Here is a 21851-nt window from a genome sequence, read left to right as displayed (position 1 = left end):
ATGCAGTGTAAAGTTAATGAAGAAATGATTCTTCATTGAAATTGTTCTCTAGAAGAGATAAAACTTGTTTAATACAAATCTTTTGAGATAATTATTTTGATTCTGATCCTCCCGATGAAAAGAATTTTAATTTGTATACTAAGTTGGTATAGAATTAGACGCCCCTATAGATGAGATATTTTACCAACTTAGGGGGAAAAGAATTAGCAAAAGTTGGAAAAATCGGAAAATATAATTGATGATCCCTATAAAGGTAGTTTGAAAAGTTATATGCCAACTTTTGTCTATATATTATCAAGATATGTTGCACATTTATGATTTGATTTGTATTTAGTTATGATTCATGTTGCATAGCGTTGGAAGATACTTTTTGGTCATATTATGTGTATACATTGAGATAAAATCTTGCCAATTATACTTAAATCACTACACCTGAAGTGTAGGTTGTATGGTCGGTTCCAAAATAAAGATATGTCTAATAAATATGATATATGGCAAGATAGTGCAGTTAACTAATAGCGTAATAGTATATAAATATCATAGTGTATGAAATACCCTAAAAGTGGTATAAATATCTGATTTATTACAATAGATGGCCTATGATGTAAGAAAGTTATGATGGTACCAATAAGAAATGTATTCAGATATCATAGTAAAATAGCATGCGAAATGTACGTTAAAGGAATATTATGATACCGGTACACAAGGGAACCGATAAATAATATGCATATGTATAATAGAGTGGACTAATGAATAAGGGATCTGAAATATATATGTCCATTTTGATGTCGACATAAAATGATCAAAAGTTTATTATGGACCAGAAGTCCAATGAAATATGGATTTTTAAATCCACACTGTACAGTGTCTTGCATCATTTTGAGTCTTATGTTCATGTGCATGTGTGAGTCATAGGTTAATGAATTATTTATTGCATGTGTAGAAATTGTTAGATGCATTACTCATTGTACATTTTGCTCAATATCTTATCATGATTTCTATATCTCAAATTGCATGCATTAGTTTCTATATAATATTTGTGGTATATGTAAATGTTCATTATATATAGTAAGACATATTTACAACTTTAATAGAAGGAAAGACATATTTATATTCCAATGGGCTTATAATTATGATGAAATTATATATGACGTTAATCTAATATTATTTATGAATCATGTAAGAAAAGTTCCCGAAGAACTTATATGCAACGTCTTTATAGCCCTACAAATTTTATATCTTGAATATTGCAATTATTATCAAACTCTTGAAAAGTCTATGTGACTACATCATTGACTTCTCAACCTGATGTTTGAGCATATGAAAGTTAGTGAGATTTGCTTTTGTATTTGTAAGAGAGCTATCGTGTCAATTATGAAACGTCTAAGGAATATCAATGGAATACTTATGTGTGAGAATGTTTTCTTATGGTCCAGAAGAACCATGATTAGCGTATTATCTAATTACATGTGTAATATTATAATTCAAATGAGATTGAAGAACGAAATTAATAATATCAAGTTTTGTCATCAAATTATTATTAATGAAGGTTTGATCAAATAATGATCATCGATTTCTATTATTCACGACCTCCAGAAGAAGGCCTAATCGCATAAGTTTAACTTTTAAGGTAACTTTATTCAAATAAAGGTTTGGAATGATATAGAGATAAATCCATACATGGTGAAATGAAGACACTTTATATGTTCACGTGAAGACTTGAAGATGCAAATTCAAATTAGGAAGGTCGAAGAGCAAGGAATGATATTCTACTACATATGAGAAGACACCTCGCCATATTGGATTCATTGCAGCATTAGATAATTTCAAGTTATGTATTCATCAGGGGGAGAAAATACGCGTTGCACTCTTTTTCCCTTGACCATGGTTTTGTCCCACATTGGGTTTTCCTGGTAAGGTTTTTAATGAGGCAGCATCTCGAGCGTATTACGAAGAATGTTGTACTCTTTTTCCTTCATTAGGTTTTTATCCCACAGGGTTTTTTCTTAATAAGGTTTTAACGAGACACACTCTTCGATAATGGACATCCAAGGGGGGAGTGTTATGAAATATTATGTTGTATGGATATCCATTATCCTCCTTTATCAATTTGGAATGTTCTACATCTAGGGTTTATTGTTATCTAAGCAAACCCTAGTTATATTGTATGTATATATATATCCCCACTCTATGAAATAATATAGACTGATCTATTCTCTCACCATCTCTCATATTTTCTCCTTATTTTATAACACAAGATAATTTCTTATTTATTTGGATGATTAGACAAGTGATAACACGTGGCATGCTATTATATTCTTGGGCTTCAACCATCAGCTTAAGTTTTAAGTTGAGATGGTCCATTAATATGGTATCAGAGCCAGCGTGACACAGAGGTCACGGGTTCGAATCTCTCCTCCCTCTCCCTTCTAAGTGGAATTAATTCGCGCCGGGTATGAGGGGCCTGTGCTGCGTCTACATTACATGCCCAAAGGGCCTTTCATGTGAGGGCCGGGGGAGTGATAGAGTATATAACATATTCCTGGGCCCCAACCATCAACTTAAGCTTTTGGTTGAGATGGTCCATTAACATGGTATCAGAGCCACCGGCGTGACACAGAGGTCACGAGTTAGAATCTCTCCTCCCTCCCCCCTTTTAAGTGGAATTAATTCGCGCCGGGTATGAGAGGGTCTGTGTTGCGTCCACATTTCAAGCCCAAAAGGCCTTTCATGTGAGGGGGAGTGATAGAGTATATATTATATTTTTGGGCTTTAACCATCAGCTTAAACTTTTGGTTGAGATGGTCCATTAACAAGAGATGCTTTGGATCATCAACGCAAGGAGCAGGTATATGTTGTCCTTTTTCATTCTCACAATTTAATTTATTATTGTATTGTGTCATTACTCATAGTCAATGGTCATGTATGTTTTTTTTTGGCAGATGACATGGCAGCCATATTCAGAGGACATCCTACAAGAACTACCCGAAATTTGTCGCATCGATCGTCATGTTTGGCGTACATCTGCCCCACTTGTGTGCTTTGAGATTGTTGAGTTCTACTACCCTAACCGTGTGATGCGACAATTTGGATTTGAGCAAACAATTCCAACCTCTTGTGATACTAGTGACAAGCTCCACCACTTAGATGGAAGAGGAGCAAACAAAAACTACCCTGACTTGCATGCTAGCTACATTAACGAGTGGACAAAGCGTGAAGCTAGAAAAAATTGTTTCAGGGATCACTTACACGGGTCATTCTACATCCGATTACATGGCATGGTATCGAAGTATCACAAGGTTGCTCATCACTCCACCTTCAATTCAACGTCCTCCAAGTCACTATCAACCTGCTACAACTGACCGTATTTTGGTATGTACATCACTAAAGCATAGTCTGTTCAATTTGTTTCTTTCATAAGTAATTATTTCATACTTTATTGTATTAATTTTTGGTTTGTTTGACAGTTGTGAAGGTTAATACTCTCATCAATGTTGTATCGAGATGCACCCGAGCGATCTCATCTGCTGAAGATTTGACACCTGAAAAGGCCTTACCTTTCACTTTGGATGCATTACGCAGCTTGTCTTCCACATGCACGGAGACCTTGACAACTCTTGGTCATTCCCACCTCACAAACCAACACAGTGTACCTTCGTCCTCAGCTCACGCCATCCACCTCACACAGTTCATTGGCATCGAAAGCCAAGCGACCACCTTCCGCACGAGCAAAACGAGATCGATTTAGAGCCCCCCGTGTTACTCCTGCAACTCCAGCATCATCTCACCCTCAGACTCCAACTCCAACTACCTCTGACATCGAGACCTCAACTGCAGCATCCTCTCATGTTCAGACTCCCATTTCGGTGGACAGGTCGACTCCTATTCCTACTCCTACTCCTACTCTTACACCTACTCCTACTCCTACTACTCCGACATGTGCTCCTATGCTTGAACCTTTGAAACCTCCTGAATCATTCATTGCATCCCCTCCTGGACACATATTCTACGAACGCCGCAAGCGTGACAAGAATGTACCTTCTTTGGTTACTATTTTCTGGGACTGATCAGTTGGACGGTGGATCAACATCGCTCCTTAGGAAGAAACAATGCAATATATAGGTAGCTTTTGAGTGCTAAGACATGTAACTCTAATGATATTTATAAGTAATTAGAATCTTATTGTTATATATACTTTTGGACTATTTTTAAAGGCATTTTCAGCTTATGCAATGTAATTATTATTATGTTCAAAGTGGTTTGTACATTTTTGTTTTGAAGATTTGGAAGGCTTGGATTTTTGTAGTTGAAAATTGCATGTTTGGAGTTGATTTGGGAGCTAGAATTTGCAGGTTTGGGAGCTGGAATTTGCAAGTTTGGAGTTGTTTAATAACTAGAACTGTGCCCCGCAAAGCAGAAAACTGCTGCTGAAATTTACAGTGTAAATCGCTACTCGGAGTAGCGATTGCCACTGTAAATTGCTGATGGAATTGGCCTTCTTTGACTACTTTAATTGCCATAACTCGCTATTTGTATTAGCGATTTACATTAAAATCGCTGTTTAGAATAGCGCTTTTACCTCGTGTTTTAAAAAAATAAAATAAATTATAATCCCTCTGCTGATCCTATGTGGACGGTATTGAGGTAATTATTTTCTAATCCGAAGCAAACTAGTAATATTACTTCTTAGTTGCAATATTGGGGTCAAAAATTCATATTTCCAACAGCATGTAGTTTTCACTATTTTCTTACTGTAGTAAACTTAGTTCCAATGATATTGTGGTTTGATCTATGAAGTTGAGTGGCATAAGCTGATCTTTTTGCCATTAGTTAGTAAAATATTCTAAACTTAGTTATCAACTATCTGAATAAAACTTATCATACTGAGAAACTTGGTTCCATTGATATTGTGTTCCCTTGAACTTAAGTTACTAAATCATCCCAAGCTACTGGTGGAAAGAGCCTCTAATTGTGGTTGAAGGAGTTGGTTTAGGATAGGAATATAGAATGTGGACCTTTTGAAGAACCTGCTGGGGTTTGGAAGGGGTGTTAGTTGCTACTGCAAGATATCTTATGAGGAAGTAAATTCTATAAAACGGGAATGCAAAAGATGATTTATTTTGTATAAAACAGAGGTTTTGAGTTAACTTTCATTGCAAGCGATCCACTTTATGAAGTACGGTGTATTAAATAGGCAAATTTACTTTCTGGCTAAGTATTTGAACTGTATCCTACCTAGATGATCTCTGTCAGACCAAGGATGTATGGGACTATGGGAGGGGATCAGCATTCAGCAGTAGCTAGCAAGTCTGTGCATTTATATAGCATAGGTTTTGATTGTATGTTTGATCCTCGAGCTTGGTGCTTAAGCATGCATCATTTCCGCTGCTTGAAACTTGTTTGATGGCTACTATATTTTGAACATTGGCATAAAAGTTTACTGTATTTAAGTGTTGTAATATGTCAGCTTCTCAAAAAAATTCTGAAAACAAATAGAAGCAGCTGCTCATTTCAGAGCTCAAAGAATGAGTGGCAAGAACTTTTTGGTTGTCATTGCGATGTACATTGTATGTTGTTGAACAAACACCTTCATTTGATCAACAATTGATGTTTAACTGATGGAAATGTACGATTAAAGATCAATTGAAAACTGCATTTAATTAACAGAAACTGATTGATTCCGAGCTAACAAAAGCTGTGTTAACGAGGATTTGATGTAAACAAACTTGGCGATGTCTCAAAGGTGTTGCCACTGCAGAATAGCAGTTGAGGCTTCACAGATTGTTAAATTGAAGTATACAAAGTTTCACCATGCTCAAATTTCATATCAAAAGCGCGAGCATCTAGAAAAGAAGTTTCTATTTCTTGGTAATAAGTTGTAACATAAGACTTAACAGAAACTAGTGCATGTAAAGCCTTTTTGCTACAAAAAGATATTAGTAAGGAAAAGAGAACTACAAATTAGAGGCTGTTAGTAAGCTACACATACTCATAGTAACACAAAAGTGACATCATATACAAGTATGACTAGGATAAGCCATCATATTTCACCTGCTATAAGAGCTATCTACTGTCAAAATTCTAGCAACTACAGAGTACTACATTGGTCATGTACTCAGACCATTCTCAAAGCTTTAAGCACAGATCACTGACTCTCACCATTCCTCCTCGTGAAAAATATTCTAGTAAACTCCTACTCCTAGCTAAAAGTTCTGTCTCCACAAACCAACATCACAAAAAAAATTCGTACGTGTTACTTCGATGGATGTATCCCATTGAAAGGTTAATATCTATATATATCAATATTCACTCTTATATAAGAATACTTAACCCACATTAATTTTTTTCATATACATTAACATATATAATTTTTTTTAAGGTATTTAGCCTTTTTGAAACCTCATGTAAGCAATAAAGCACAACCTGAAGGATCTATAGCAGAAGGGTACCTTTTATGGGAAACAATTACATTTTGAAAGGAATGGTGTCCTTCTAACAAGTGTATTCTTCCGATAGAGGATTCAGAATTATTACAGAGTCAATTCTTCAGTAAGATCAAGTGATCAGAATGCCTAGGTGGAGGCCGCTTCCGATCAGTAATATCAAGGTACAATTGATATTGCAGCTTAATCTTAACTGAACCCTTCGGGTCGAACCCAATCGAATCACAGATCCGAGACGACGAGTTAATCCGAAAGGATTTAATGAGTTGACAGAGTTTTACGAATACAGACTACGGATATCGAGCCTAGAGCGTCGAGGCCGAGCGTCGCAAAATCACAAGCGACAAGTACAAGCGTAGCCGTAGCACCACAATGGTCTAACCATGTGGATGCTAGGCTAGTTCGAGCTAGCATGCACCTAGCATGGCTAGGCGCAAGCTTAAGCATACTAGGTGTGCTAGGCGCACCATCGCAGCCTAGGCACGCCATCGCTGACCATCGCAGCCTAGGCGCACCATCGCAGCCTAGGTGCACCATCGCAACACAGCAACATGCTTGGTTGGATGCCTAGGTGCGCATGGCAGGGCCACACACGCACCAAGCACAGCCATCGCAGTGCTAGGCACTGGCGCATGTGCATGTGCTTGTGTGCGTGCCTCGCACCAAGCATAGCAGATTTAGGCACTGGCTGGTGTGTGCGTGCCTCGCACCAAGCATAGCAGTGCTAGGCACTGGCTGATGTGTGCTAGTGCGAGGGTGCCTGGCAGCATCGCCCAGCACGCATGCTAGGCCCTTGCGTGCGTAGGCGCACTAGCTGGACTAGCAATGCGTGTGGCGCATGTGCGTGGGGTGCAAGGCTGGTGCGTGTGCGAGAGGTGTAGCGAGGGATGCGAGGGTGGTGCGTGTGACTGGCGAGGCAAGGGGCCACCATGCGTGGCTCGCTAGCAGCACGCATGCTGGCTATGCGAGCATGTGCGAGAGAGGCGAGGGGCCAGCACCAGCGCCAGCACGCACCAGCGCCTAGCACTAGCACGCACCAGCGCCAAGCATCGCCCAGCACCAAGCATGCACTGCCTTGCTGGGATGCGAAGGCTGCTGGGTGGGCTGGTGCAGGCTGGCTGGGCTAGCTGGCACTGCTAGCTGGCGTGCTAGCTGGCAGCAACCCAACAGCTTATGCTTAAGGCGGTTTTGTGAGGGGTGGGGACCAAGGCTTGGGTAAAGCCTTGGGGAGAAAGGCAATGGTCCCCCCCACCTCTTCATGGTCCTCACCTAACCTTCTCTCTCCCCTTGACACTTGTTGCATTGTGATTGAATTTAATTATTAATTTATTTAGGAAATAAATTAATTATCAAGTTATTTATTCTCCCACATTGATTGGGGAATGAAGTTTAAGGGTGCAATTCCCTATAAATACCAAAGGCATGGTATTGGGAAATACACAACCTTGAGTGTAATTAAAAAGGCAACTTTTGTAATTAGAGTAAACCTTTGATTCGTAAAACTCATAGTTTTGTTTTGTCCAGGTCTTGACTAACCTTCAAGACTTAAAACGCTTGGGTCGGGTCGAGGGTACGATCCGTCGGAGATCTCGTAGTTTCGGGATTTTGAAGTAATAGCTCTTCGGGAGTGAAGCACGCAACAAAGGTATAATTCTTGTTCTTAATCTTGCTTGATTAAGTTTATTATGCTTGTTAATTGCTTTAATGAAGGGACAGGTCTTGGGGGGTTTCCTTCCGCGTAGTGTCGGGTCACTACGAAACCTTACAGCGGTATCGGAGCCACGCTCCTTTTAATTTTTGTAATTATTTTTAAATTAAGGTGTTTTAAAAGAATTTATTTTTCTGGTTCATGTTCTTCTAATTAGATTAGATGCTCGTTTTAATTAATTTTAAAACTCGGTTTTATTCTCGATTTGGCTGTCGAACCCAGATTTTGGCTCAAAAATAGTGATTTTTTGGTGGAATCGACATTCTGGAACAGATTCAACCCTCTATGAGAACTGTCCAGAAGCCAAATTCGAACCAGAAACCCATTTTTTCTGGGGTTTTTCGTTTTTTAACGAAAATTTTAATTCTTTTTAAGCCTTGATTAATGCAAGCATTACAAGGTTAGATTGAATGCACATTTGCATCACTAATTTACTGGTTTTAAAAATATCCTTAAGCATAATAATGGAGTTTTTATTAGTGCTTAAGTTGGTATACCATTTTTCACATAAACTTGTTTTTCACAAATTTTGCAAATAAATTGCAATAAAATGTGAAAGCTTGTTGTGATCTTGTAATTTTAAGTTCCTATATTGTTAAAGTTCTAATCTTTAAAGGTTTAAATGATTGGAACCTTATCCCTAAATTCCATATTGAACAAAGTTTGGATTTTTCATGTTTGGTTGATTAAAATCCATCAAGTTCAAATACTTGTGAGTTAAATTTGATTAATCTTCATATTGGGAGATGTAATCTTGGTATTTTACACAAGTATGAAAGTTGGAAAATTTTTCATTAGATGATTAGTTTATTTTTCCAACTCCCATTTGTCAAATCCATTATTAATTTGCATATTGGCTAAATTAATTATGGACATAGCTCATTTAATTTTAAGCATAAAGAAAGACCTAAATTTGTTCAAAAATTAAACTTTTGATGATTTAGGCTTGTGCACCATTAAAAATGAATTTAATTAAGTTGGACTTATTTTATTTTCTTTTTGCCCTAAATTAATTCTAAAATAATTTAGATTAATTTTACATCGCACGTAAATCGGGATTAAAATCCCGAGAAATATGCACGGAAATCGAGGCAAAAACCCCAAGTGTCACCAAGGCTAGCCGGGTTGCCCAGCAGCCCACATGTGGTTGTCTGTGGTGGCGCACAAGGGCAAGCCTCGTAGCGTGCTGCTGTGCATTGATGTGTGGCGAGGAGGCAGCTGCGTAGTGCATGTGCTGGAGCATGGGCCTTAGGATGCTGGTGTGCTTGTGTTGCTGCTAGGCAGCGAGGCAGCAAGCCCCAGCAAGCCAGCCCACTGCTGCCTGCGCTAGCAAGCAGCTAGCAAGGCAGGCTGTGCTAGGCATGCTTGCTAGCTGCCAGCACCACGCACCATGGCGCAGGGCCATGGGCTGCCTAGCAGCCATGGTGCGCACCCACTAGGGGTTTTGTGGGAAGTTATTGCTTAATTTTTGAGCTATGAAATTTTGCAATTTTTGCAATTTTAATAATTTTAAGTAATTATTTTAACGAGGTTAAAACCTCAATTTTTCGGCTTTGCGAAATTTTGACAAATTATGGGTTATGCCGACTTAATTAATCGGATTAATTAAGTATGGATGCGGAATTTAGTGGGAGCTTAATTAATTGCGTGAGCTTTTTGCTTTTAGAAATAATGGATTAAACAACTTTCACTAGTTTTAATTAGGCGCGTTAATCGGATTAACCACCTAAGTTAGTTACTAGTTTTGCGTGTTTAATTATGTATTTCGTAAAATTGCATGAGCCATTCACAAATAGTGAATAGGTAAATGGAAGATTGTTTTCAGAACAGGTTATTGAAAATGGCAACTAGTGGGGCCCGACTAGGATAGAATATACGGACTGCGTTCCGTTATGTATTTTTGTAAATCTAAATACGGTCTGCGAACCGTTAAGTATTTTTGTACTATTAGATTAATCTTAGTCGTTCTAGCTAGCTTATTTTATTTTGGCCAAGATGTCTCAAGACGGCGTTTCGATGAAGACGAGCCAAGATGAAGACCCATGGAAATTGAAGATTTCAAGGGGTCATGCTAGTTGCCAAATTCATCTATTTTATGCTTTATATATTGTTATTATATATGATTGCTAGATGCATTTCTAGGATTTCTATATGTTGCGACGATTAGTTAATTTCACTTAAATCAACCAACATAGAAACCCTGGGTCCCTTAATAATAATGAGCCAAAAATTTGTCGTTCCAAGAACAACACTTACCGAACTAATGCGCGTACGTGATGGACTACGCCAAAGCGAGACATCACTACTTCCCTAGGAACTTAAGGTATACTAGGTATACGAGTTGTCTTGGTTAAGCTCAACGATATCAGTAAGGAGTCCTTAGATGTCGTGGCAAAAGAGATAACATGTCAAGGATGCATTAGATGCGACATTTTAATCAAACCGAGAGTAGCTTGGAGCTATTAGCAATTGGATTGCTTACCTTAAGATATTTAATGATTAAAACAAGCCAAAGAATGCTTAACCATTTCTTGATATTTGGGATCTCAGAATCATTTTATTCTCGCCTAAAAGGGATAATTTTATAAATGCGTGGATAAAATGCTCAATAAGATTGAAAATATGAATGAACGTTTTAAATTTCAACTTATTGATTTATGAATGGTTTTTCATTTCAAATTCTTTCAACTGTAGAACCATGTCTGCAAATAACTCAAACAACAACCAATTCTCTTTGCGCTCAATTCTCGACAAGGAGAAGTTGAGCAGGCCAAACTTTCTTGATTGGCAAAGAAATCTGCGCATTGTATTAATGCAAGAGCAAAAGGAATACGTCCTTGACGAGGAAATGCCCGACGCTCCCAATGAGGAGGTCACTCAGGCTGCCCTTAATCGATGGCAAAGTGTCAATCGGGATGTCAAATGCATCATGTTGGTCACTATGTCTTCGGACCTTCAAAAGACTTTCTTTGAAAAGGAGACGGCTTTTGAGATCATTTCTGAGCTTCAGAATATGTTTCAAGAGCAGGCCCGAATTGAAAGGTTCGAAACCCACAGGCAGATCCTTGAGAGCAAGCTCAAGAAAGGAGAGCCGGTCAGCCCGCATGTCCTCAAAATGATTGGATTATTTGAGAACATGGAAAGTCTTGATGCTGGGTATTCAACCGAGATGGAAATTGACATCATTCTCCACTCGCTTCACAAAGGCTATGATCAGTTCAAAATGAACTATAATATGCATAGTATGGAGAAAACCCTCACCGAGCTTCATGGTATGTTGAAGCAAGCCGAGCGAACCCTCAAGGATGAGGGCAAGCATGACATGCTCATGGTGAGGAAGGGAAAGCCATTCAAACGTCCGGGCAAAAAGAAGAGCTTTAAAGGGAAAAAGAAGAAGTTTCCGCCTAAGTCAAAATCTGCCAAGGGCAGCAAGGACAAAAAGGCAGCCTCTTCTAAATCTGATTCCAAATGTTTCTACTGCAAGAATAAGGGACATTGGAAACGGGTCTGCCTCAAATTCAAGGAAGATAAGAAGAACGGCAACGTTGCTTCTTCATCAGGTATTTTCGTTATAGACTTAAAATTCGCTAGCAAAACATCGTGGGTATTAGATACCGGATGTGGCTCATACCTTCGTTCCAATGCTCAGGGACTAAGGATAAATAGGAGGCTAGAGAAGGGAGAGGTCGAGCTTCGGGTCGGCAATGGAGCAAGGATGTCTGCCGTCTCCGTTGGAACTCTCAGTTTGTCTTTGCCCTCGGGGCTTATTCTAGAACTTAAAAACTGCTATCATGTTCCAAGAGTGACCAAAAACATTATTTCAATATCGGCGTTGGAGGCCAAAGGATTCGAATTTCGAATCAAAAACAATAGTTGTTTTATTTATTTTGATAATGTTTTATATGCTAAGGCACGTTCAGAAAATGGTCTTTATGTGCTTTCACTAGACAAACAGGTTTATAACATCGATAATACTGCCAAAAGGGCTAAGACCATTGAGTCGAATCAAACCTACTTGTGGCATTGTCATCTTGGCCATATTAACATCAAACGCATCAAGAAACTTCTTCAAGAAGGTGTTCTTGACTCATTCGACTTAGAGTCGTTTGAAAATTGCGAAGGATGTCTATTAGGCAAGATGATAAAACAGCCATTCTCCAAGTTGGGAGAAAGGGCAAGTGACTTATTAGGTCTAATACACACGGATGTATGTGGACCAATGAGTACACCCGCAAGACAAGGTTACCGATATTTCATCACTTTCACCGACGATTTTAGTAGATATGGCTATATCTACTTAATGTCGAATAAATATGAATCCTTTGAGAAATTCAAAGAATTTCAGAAAGAAGTTGAAAATCAACTTGGCAAGAAAATTAAAGCACTTCGATCGGATCGAGGTGGCGAATATTTGAGCCATGAATTCGACGATCACTTGAAAGAAAATGGTATTCTTTCAGAGTTGACACCTCCCGGAACTCCTCAGTGGAACGGAGTGTCCGAACGGAGGAATCAGACCTTGTTAGACATGGTTCGATCAATGATGGGTCTTAGTGAACTCCCTACCTCTTTCTGGAGACATGCGCTACAAACTGCAGCACTAACACTAAACAGAGCTCCGTCAAAAGCTGTTGAAAAGACTCCATATGAATTATGGACTAAGAAACCTCCTAGGTTGTCTTTTCTCAAGATTTGAGGATGCGAAACATATGTCAAGCGATTAATTTTGGACAAACTTCACCCCAAATCGGATAAGTGTTTCTTTGTAGGATACCCTAAAGAAACCAAAGGGTATTACTTCTACAATAAATCTGAGAACAAAGTCTTTGTTGCTCGTGATGATGTCTTTTTGGAGAAGGATCACCTTTCCAAAATGCCAAGTGGGAGGAAAATCGAACACGACGAAGTTCAAGAGGACGAGCAACAATGTCAACCTGACAAAACTGACAATCTAGATACTTTGGAAGCATCTAAGAAGATTGGTCAGAATCAAACTGACAATGAAAATGCTCCCCGACTCTACAAAATGGCAAGAGGCCATGAGATCCGAGATGGACTCCATGTCTGAAAATCAAGTCTGGGACTTGGTAAATTTGCCCGAGGGTTATACACCCATTGGTTGGAAATGGATCTTCAAAGTGAAGACAGACAAGGATGGAAATGTATCGATAGACAAATCTAGACCGGTGGCAAAAAGCTATAGACAAATCCACGGGATTGACTATGATGAAACTTTTTCACCAATTGCAATGCTAAAATCCGTCCGGATCATCCTAGCGATTGCTGCATATTACGATTATGAAATATGGCAGATGGATGTCAAAACCGCCTTCCTAAATGGAATTTTGGAAGAAACTGTGTATATGACACAGCCAGAAGGTTTTGTCGATCCAGGCAACACTGGAAAGGTTTGCAAGCTGAAGAACTCCATCTATGGACTGAAGCAAGCCAGCAGAAGTTGGAATCTGCGATTTGATGAAGCCATTAGCAAGTTTGGTTTTATCAAGAATCCAGATGAATCTTGTGTATACAAGAAGGTAAGTGGGAGTGATATTGCATTCCTAGTCCTGTATGTCGATGACATACTTCTCATTGGAAACAACACAAAATTACTGGAGTCCGTAAAGGGCTGGTTGGGAAAGTGCTTTTCAATGAAGGACTTAGGAGAGGCATAGTACATATTGGGCATCAAGATCTACAGAGATAGATCTAAAAGGATGATTGGATTAAGCCAGAGTACTTACATTGATAAAGTACTGGCTCGATTCAACATGGAGAATGCCAAGAGAGGGCATTTACCCATGTCCCATGGCATAACTCTCAGCAAGAAACAGTGGTCCACAAACACCTGTTGAGCGAGAAAGAATGAATCAGATCCCATATGCTTCGCTGATCGGATCGATCATGTATGCCATGATATGTACAAGGCCAGATGTATCGTATGCCCTGAGTTCAACGAGCCGATACCAATCTAACCCAGGAGAGGCGCATTGGACTGCGGCCAAGAATATCCTAAAGTACCTGAAAAGGAACAAGGATAAATTCCTGGTGTATGGAGGCCACAAAGAACTAGTTGTTGAAGGTTACACCGACGCTAGCTTCCAGACTCACAGAGACGACTTCAAGTCACAGTCAGGGTACATATTTTGCCTAAATGGATGAGCATTTAGCTGGAAGAGTGCCAAGCAGAGCACAACTGCAGACTCTACAACTGAAGCCGAGTACTTGACCGCTTTAGAAGCTGCCAAGGAAGCTGTTTGGATTCGCAAGTTCATCAGCAAACTTGGTGTTGTACCCTCAATCAAGGGGCCGATAGACCTATATTGTGATAACAATGGAGCTATCGCTTAGGCCAGGGAGCCGAGAGAACACAAGAAGGTCAAACACGTGCAAAGGCGATTTCACATAATAAGGGAATGGAAATACGAAGGTGAAATCAGAATTTGTAAGATTGGCACAGATGATAATGTGGCCGATCCTTTAACTAAACCGCTGCCTCAGGTGAAACACAACAAGCACATTGAGGCGATGGGAATCAAGCATGTTGGAGACTGGCTTTGAAATTCCCTGTACATGTGTTTTAATTAAATAGGTTGTTTAATGTAAGACACTGTAATGAAACCATTCATTTATGGAGTAATTAATTTTGTGCAAAATTATCATTCACTCCATTACTATTTAATTGTGGTTTAGAATTAAATAATGAGTCCATTCGATTTACGAAAATATTCAAAACAGGGTATCAAGACCATGTCTTGGATAAAGAAACACCTGTTAAGTGAACATTGAATATTTAAATCGAAAATTGTCCCTAATCGAGGTCATCTAACAGATGGACGATTGATGACCGCCATAGATTAGTGTGTAGTATGATTTACAACACCGTTTCTTGTGCTGCGAGGACATGACAGTCATAAATCATTTGCACAGGTACAGTTTGGAACTGTACTGGATAAGACCTATGAGAGTACTTTAAGAAATTTCAAAAATTGTCATAAGTAAATTTCTCATTATGACTATCGGAACCTGTTTCCTCCGACCATGAGTATTGTGAAGTTCTCTTGTTTGAGTACTAGACTCTTTGATGTTTCCTAACGTCTGCCGTAACTGGGGATCATAACGGGAACACTCGGGAGACTAAGTCCTCTTAGTAAGAGGAACTTACAATGCAAGATTGGGATTGTCCCCCTATTAACAATAAGGAAAATGTTTTGTTGTTTACAAGGCCGCTCGAAGAGCGAGACTGTGAAAATGCATGGTCGTGCTCAGATGGATTTTAGAAATCATCTGTTGACAGTCGAACTCGGAGATCGAGAAACACTTCTGAACGTAATAAGGATGATGATGAATCTTACCTTATAGTTCACGAAGAAACATTAAGAGACATAGGAAATGGGCTATACACTGTATGCACGTAGACTTGTCCGGAAGGACAAGTGGGAGATTGAAAGGAATGGTGTCCTTCCAACAAGTGTATTCTTCCGATAGAGGGTTCAGAATTATTACAGAGTTAATTCTTCAGTAAGATCAAGTGATCGGAATGCCTAGGTGGAGGCCGCTTCCGATCAGTAATATCAAGGTACAATTGATATTACAACTTAATCTTAACTGAACCCTTCGGGTCGAACCCAATCGAATCACCGATTCGAGACGAAAAATTAATCTGAAAGGATTTAATGAGTCGACAGAGTTTTACGAATACAGACGTCGGATATCGAGCCTAGGGCGTCGAGGCCGAGCGTCGCAAAATCACAAGCGACAAGTACAAGCCACTACAACAAAATTAAGCATAGGTAACAGTGAAAAACTATTGCCTAATATAAAAAAAGTGTTGCCTTATAGCTAAGGCAACACATATAAGGCGTAGTTTATGCCCCTGTTGTCTATTCATAAGGCAACACTTGTTTATTCAAAGGCATCAACTTTAAAAGCCAAGGTAAAATGATACCTAAGGCAACACTTTTCCAAAGGCAACAAATGAAAAATGTTGCCACCTAAGGAAACAATTCAAAGCTGTTACCTTATGTCATAATATGCAACAACTTTTTCTATTGTTGTATTTGCTAGTAACGACACAAAAGTGTTGTCAAACATATTAAAGACAACGCTTTAAAACTATTATAAATAAAATGAAAAAACTAAAATGAATCGACTATTTTTTCTATTGTAGTAATAATTTATTGTTATACTACGTTAAACATCAAAATGTCGAACATCAAAATATATTGTAAACATTTAACTAAATGATTCCAAAGTAGTAACATTTGTAATATAATAATAATAAAAAAAAAACAATATCAACATGTTTTTAATACCAATACATCTCAATAACCTATTTTGGAGTATATTGCAGCCATACTTTTAGTCTAGCTAATAAATTGAAGAAAAAAATGTGTCTAAACGATGAATAACAATGTACAACTTAAAGCAAATTCAAATTGATTGATGACGTCACGTTCTTCTTCTTACTTGCTGCCTTCTTCATCTTCTTTTTGCTCACTTTCCATACTATTCAATCCCTATAAAAAAAATGCCTAGAATAAATATTATATATAAAATAAAAGTTACAATGTACCAACATAAATGCATAACTAATGTCATAATGAAAATTACAAAAAAAAAAAAAGAAAATAAAAAAATAATAATAATAAAATTGTATAAAATAAAAGTTAGAATGGCTTGGATGATTTTGTTTGTTAGATAAACCATTAAACTTCATATTATCTCTCAAATGCACAAAAAAAAAAAAAAAAAAAAAAAAAAAAAAAACCTTTGTCAATATCTACCTCTACTACTTTGCGTAGTACAGAAATCAAGGGGTTTGTACCTTAGATATAGAAGCTAAAGAATGAAGTTGAAGCAGCTTAGTCGAATTACCATCCTTCTCGGATTTACTATCAAAAAATAAAGAGTCAAACATGTCTAGATCAAAAGACATTTGAGGATTTTGTTGCTGAAGTTGAGAAAAGAAGGAGCGAAGACCATTTTCCATTTCCCTTCTATCTTGTTGTCTTTTATCCTCGTAATTCTTTTGCATAGCTTCAACCTCCTTATCATGCTTCTTTTCAACTTCCTTCTTTAATGCAACAATATAATGTTATGCAACAATGAAAAAGTATGGTATACAAAAATTTCAACATGATAATGGACCAAACATTCATCAAGTAAGAAAGGTTACATTATTAAGTATTATTTATATAAAACTTTAGAGATGATTTAAGGTTATCACAATGTTCTGACTTCTGAGAAAACTTAATTCGATTGAAATTAATGTACTAGGACAATTAGACTACACTACAGTTGACAAATTCCCCTAACACTTATAATACTATTGAGTGGTTGAATCATTAAATAATATCATAGAAATTGTTATGTCTAAACAAGCACAGATAGGCAAACACAAATAAAAACATGTGGTATGATCTTAGCCTGGCTTAATCTGGTTCAAATTTTCTTACTTAGTCTGATTTTGTATGAATCTATAACTTTAAGATTAATCTCCTAACATATCTAAGGTTTAGAGATCTTAACCATGCATGTTCAGAAGGGTATAATAATAAGGGATTAATGTATATGCAAATAGGTTTAGAACACGTACGAAATCAGATTGGCAGACATGGAATCTTTACAAGATTTTATGAGTAGTAGCATGATTTAATAATTTTTTATATTATAACTTTGAGCAAATATGCATTTACTACTATACTTCTTCCCTCTTTCATCATAGCACGTAGAAAGCCGCACATCACCTTCCTGCCATAGCAACAGCTAGGCAGCTACCTCCTGCCAACATATGGCAGCAAGCAACTATCCACCAGCAGCAGCAGGCAGACATCCACCAGCAGCAGCAGGCTGAAAGCCACCCACAGTAGCAGGAAGCCACCAGTAGTCACAGCTTGTAGACATAGAATAATTTCATTTCTAGCTTAATTCAGGTCTTTATATGCTCTAGGTGCTCAAGCCAACATCTACGTCATGCAAAATATGGTAACAATAACCAAATAGGAAAAATTAAGCAATTGTAAAACATTTTTATCATATTTATTTGATTGAATAAGCTAAGTAACTCACCAAGACATAATCCCATAGTTCTTTCTTCTTATTCCTTAGTATGGGCCAATTCTTGTCAGTCAATGGTAGACTATTTGGTTTTCAAGCTATTGTTCCTAAAAAGCTAGTGAACTCGTTGCATGTTTTGTCATCATGATGACCAACAGGTTGTCCATGCTCATTCAAAGTAATTCCTAAGTGTTCTTCTTCGCTGCGTCCATGGACATTGTAGCACATAGTGGGTCCTCTTCTAGGCTTATCCTTTTCACCTAAACCAAATTTAGAAAAGAAATTCAAAAGTTAAAAAAAAAATAATGACGGGTCATGCATGCATATAAATATTTTAAAATACAAAAATGAAAGAGAGCTTGCCATTTTCTTTATCATTCTTGTTCTGATTTAAATGTTCGACTTCTGATCCTAGCGTTTCAACAGGTTGCTGCGATGTAGATGAGCCACCATGTGAAGAAGCTAAATCAACTTTCTGCCGACGTTTCTGAAAAGCCAAAGCTACTGTCACTACTTTTCGAGTCAGAACCTTCATTTTGCGACTTGGCAAATGTAAGCAAATGTAAGCAACTTTAACAAGTGTAAACAACAAACATGCTTATTGATAAATTGTATATCATAGGAACAATCACCTTCCATGGAATATTCCTCGACTTGAGATTACTTTTAGAATGTGGAATAAATAACTCTTCGTCAGAGGAATCAAGCTCATGCTCCATATCAGTATCTTGGTTAGGCCTATAAAGCCCATCTTCAGCAGAAATGTTATTCATTTTATGCTTACTACAATTGCCTCTACTATTTTTTACTATCGCCAGTGACATGGCCTTATCCTTCAAACCTAATTCTTGCATTTTTGACATATTTTCTTCAATCCTTTCCAATCTAAGCCTCTCATATTCTGTAATTCTTGGTTCATGAATTTCAAGATGTTGATCACCAGAACCTCTTATACTGGTTTTTTTCTTTGTCATACTTGGAGCTAATAAAATGTGAAAATAAATCAATGAAACAGAAGAAAAATAACCATATATGAGCTATCATAAAAGCAAGCTTGTACAAAATAAAAAAGCAATAACAAAGCGGTAATTATATATATTCTGGTTAATAAGGAAAGACACGCAAGATCTGAAGAGTAAAGACTGGAATATAGCAAGATTATCTATAGAGAGAAAAACAACACAAGCACAGTATCATGTTTTAACCAAACCACCAGACTAAAAGAACTAAGATGCAATGGGGATTAGAAAGTAGCAAAATCTCTAAATGCCGCTTAAAACACACCAGAAACAGCAAAAATAGTCCTGAATCATTTGGAATTTTTTGAATTTTTTTTCTGAATCTTATAGATAACAAGATGGTTTTGAATCTATAAAAGCAAGACAATAATAGAGTAAAGACGATATTGGGAGTAACTATTATAGATTACTTACTTGATGCCTTATTTAAATTATTCAATTTACCATGTTAACAAGTAGAGGAGTTGTTTGAAACGTGTACAAACTATTTACAATGTTATTTATATCAAGTTGGCCTTGTAAGGCAGCTATCTTATTGGCCACATAGTGATAACCTTCATACACTAAAATGAGAATTTGTCAGCATATTTTCATCAAGAACATGCACCTTGACAGATCTAGACAACAGATGGAAAAATATACAACTCAACAATTAAAAATTTCTCCAGTAAAGCTAATTTCACCTCCATTTTCACTACCAAGATGCATATCATATACGAGTATCTTGTATAAAACTAATTGAGATTTATATCCAGAATCTTTACCCAAAAAAAAGAAAAAACTACCAAAATTATCTGTATCATCAACCAATTGTAGTCATATAGAGGCTCCTTAGCAAAAGCATAACAACCACAACAACCAGAAATTAGAAAGTTCTTAGTAATTAAATCAAACAATTAAAATTAATACAACCTAGAATATATTACATCTAAAATCAAATCCAACATCAATTTAACCAGTTATAAAGATTAAATTCACTTGAGAGATAAAAGGGGCAACAGTGACTTACAAATAGAATTCAGAAAACAAAAAATTATTCGGTGGCATCAAACCCCACTAGCCAATGATAAAAGCAAAGGAAGCCGTGTGAGTAGAGAGCAAAGCAACTAATTGATTACGAAACAGATACCCATACTCTTCATTAACTCTCACCTGAGTAGAAATGAAGAAGGTATATAACCGATTAAGAAGATGAGTGTGCTGTATAGTGAGATCAACAACTGGATCGTGGAGTAACTGCTGATTCATAGTAGAAAAATATTGGAGCCAAAAAAAATTCACCATTTCGCGGGTTTTGGAGAACGAATATGGCGTTGAGGTCTTGAGAAGTCGAGGATGATGTTTTTTTTTTTTTTTTTTTCTTTTTATTTATGGATAATTGTGGAGTAAGTCCCTTCGTTACTTAGGTGGGTGTAAAAAAGAAGAAACCAAGATACAAAGAAGATTGTAAAAAAAAAAAAAGGTACAAAGAAGTTACAATGATTTGATAATAAAGTAGTTGAGTTATTATTTAATTTGTTATAAAGTTCACATATTACATGATTTTTCAATTTTTTTTTGTGAGTAATTATAATAATCTATATAATTAAACACTGTATATGATTAAATGATAAAGTTACTCTCTATAACCCGGTAAAAATCAAGGTTAGTAAGTGAAAGTGACTATAATACCCTTATACTCCCTCCGTGTCTAAATAAGTGAAGTCTTCTGACTTTTTGCATTATTCATCTGCTCACTTTGACTAATGTTTGTGATTTATACAAAAGAATAAATATAGTCTTGTGGGTACTTGTTGGAATCGTTTCAATGAATAATTTATTAATATTCAGCTGTTATAATTTTTACTTATTGATAATTATAGATATTATCAATCAAAGTTTTTCATTGACATATGTGTACAAGAGAAACTTTTTTTTATTTATACACGGAGCCTCCGTTGCACTCGAATGGTAACTGGATCGAGTACGGACACAAAACAGGTGAAAATTAGATGATACACCCGGGTGCACCATGCTCATAGTGCACCCGGGTAAACAAAAAAAAGCGGAAAGAATATATAGTGTTTGATAAAGAACATACTAATGTTTGGCAAAGAACATACCTTTAATATGTTCTTTGAGTGTGATCAGTGTGTTCTTTGAGTAAAATTATATGTTCTTTACATTATAACTTATGTTATTTAACATATGTTGATAAACATATATGTTTTTTTGGGTTTAATAATACAAAGTATGTTCTTTGAATTTGGCGTGTATGTTCTTTAAGGTCGTAGTGACGCCCAAATTCTATTTTTATTATCATATGTCATATTTAAATTACTTTTATTATCGTACATTCTTTGGTTTGATTAGTGTGTTATTTAGGTATTAACTATATGTACTTTACAATATAAATTATGTTCTTTTAACATATGGTATTTTGAAATTTGATATTGAATCTTAAATTATTTTTAATTGAAAATAATATTAGAGTAAAAAAAACTAAATTATTAAGGGAAGTTGAATTTTTTTTGGAGAGATAGAAAACTATTTTTTGGAAAAATGATTTCTTTGGTAAGGATTTTTTAAGAGGTGATCAACATTGGCATGACTCGCATCCCGACCCGATCCGGCCCGAAATAG

General features: G+C 37.0%; 2 protein-coding genes across 6 annotated transcripts; one reads left to right on the top strand and one right to left on the bottom strand.

The window, feature by feature from the left end:
• The first annotated feature begins 3147 nt into the window (after positions 1-3147).
• LOC110726621 (anti-sigma-I factor RsgI2-like) lies at positions 3148-4067 on the top strand. Its single transcript, XM_021906096.1, has 3 exons — positions 3148-3364; positions 3468-3585; positions 3689-4067. Exons 1-3 carry the CDS (start codon positions 3148-3150, stop codon positions 4065-4067), a joined length of 714 nt encoding a protein of 237 aa, XP_021761788.1.
• A 12328-nt stretch (positions 4068-16395) lies between these two features.
• Positions 16396-20910, bottom strand: LOC110729284. 5 transcript variants are annotated; one of them, XM_021909024.1, is made up of 5 exons: positions 18843-20910; positions 18574-18697; positions 18223-18470; positions 16979-17227; positions 16396-16670 (listed from the first exon to the last, which is right to left on the bottom strand). In XM_021909024.1, exons 1-3 carry the CDS (start codon positions 19182-19184, stop codon positions 18304-18306), a joined length of 633 nt encoding a protein of 210 aa, XP_021764716.1. In that variant the 5' UTR covers positions 19185-20910; the 3' UTR covers positions 16396-16670; positions 16979-17227; positions 18223-18303. The 5 variants fall into 5 exon arrangements, with proteins under 5 accessions (XP_021764716.1, XP_021764723.1, XP_021764711.1 ...); XM_021909031.1 differs by having other exon boundaries at positions 16979-17224; XM_021909019.1 differs by having other exon boundaries at positions 16979-18470; positions 18843-19192; positions 20239-20910.
• Between the last annotated feature and the right edge of the window lie 941 nt (positions 20911-21851).

This window comes from Chenopodium quinoa, unplaced genomic scaffold (genome assembly GCF_001683475.1).
Source record: "Chenopodium quinoa cultivar QQ74 unplaced genomic scaffold, ASM168347v1, whole genome shotgun sequence".
Classification (NCBI taxonomy): Eukaryota; Viridiplantae; Streptophyta; class Magnoliopsida; order Caryophyllales; family Amaranthaceae; genus Chenopodium; species Chenopodium quinoa.
This window is presented reverse-complemented; position numbering and strand designations above follow the sequence as displayed.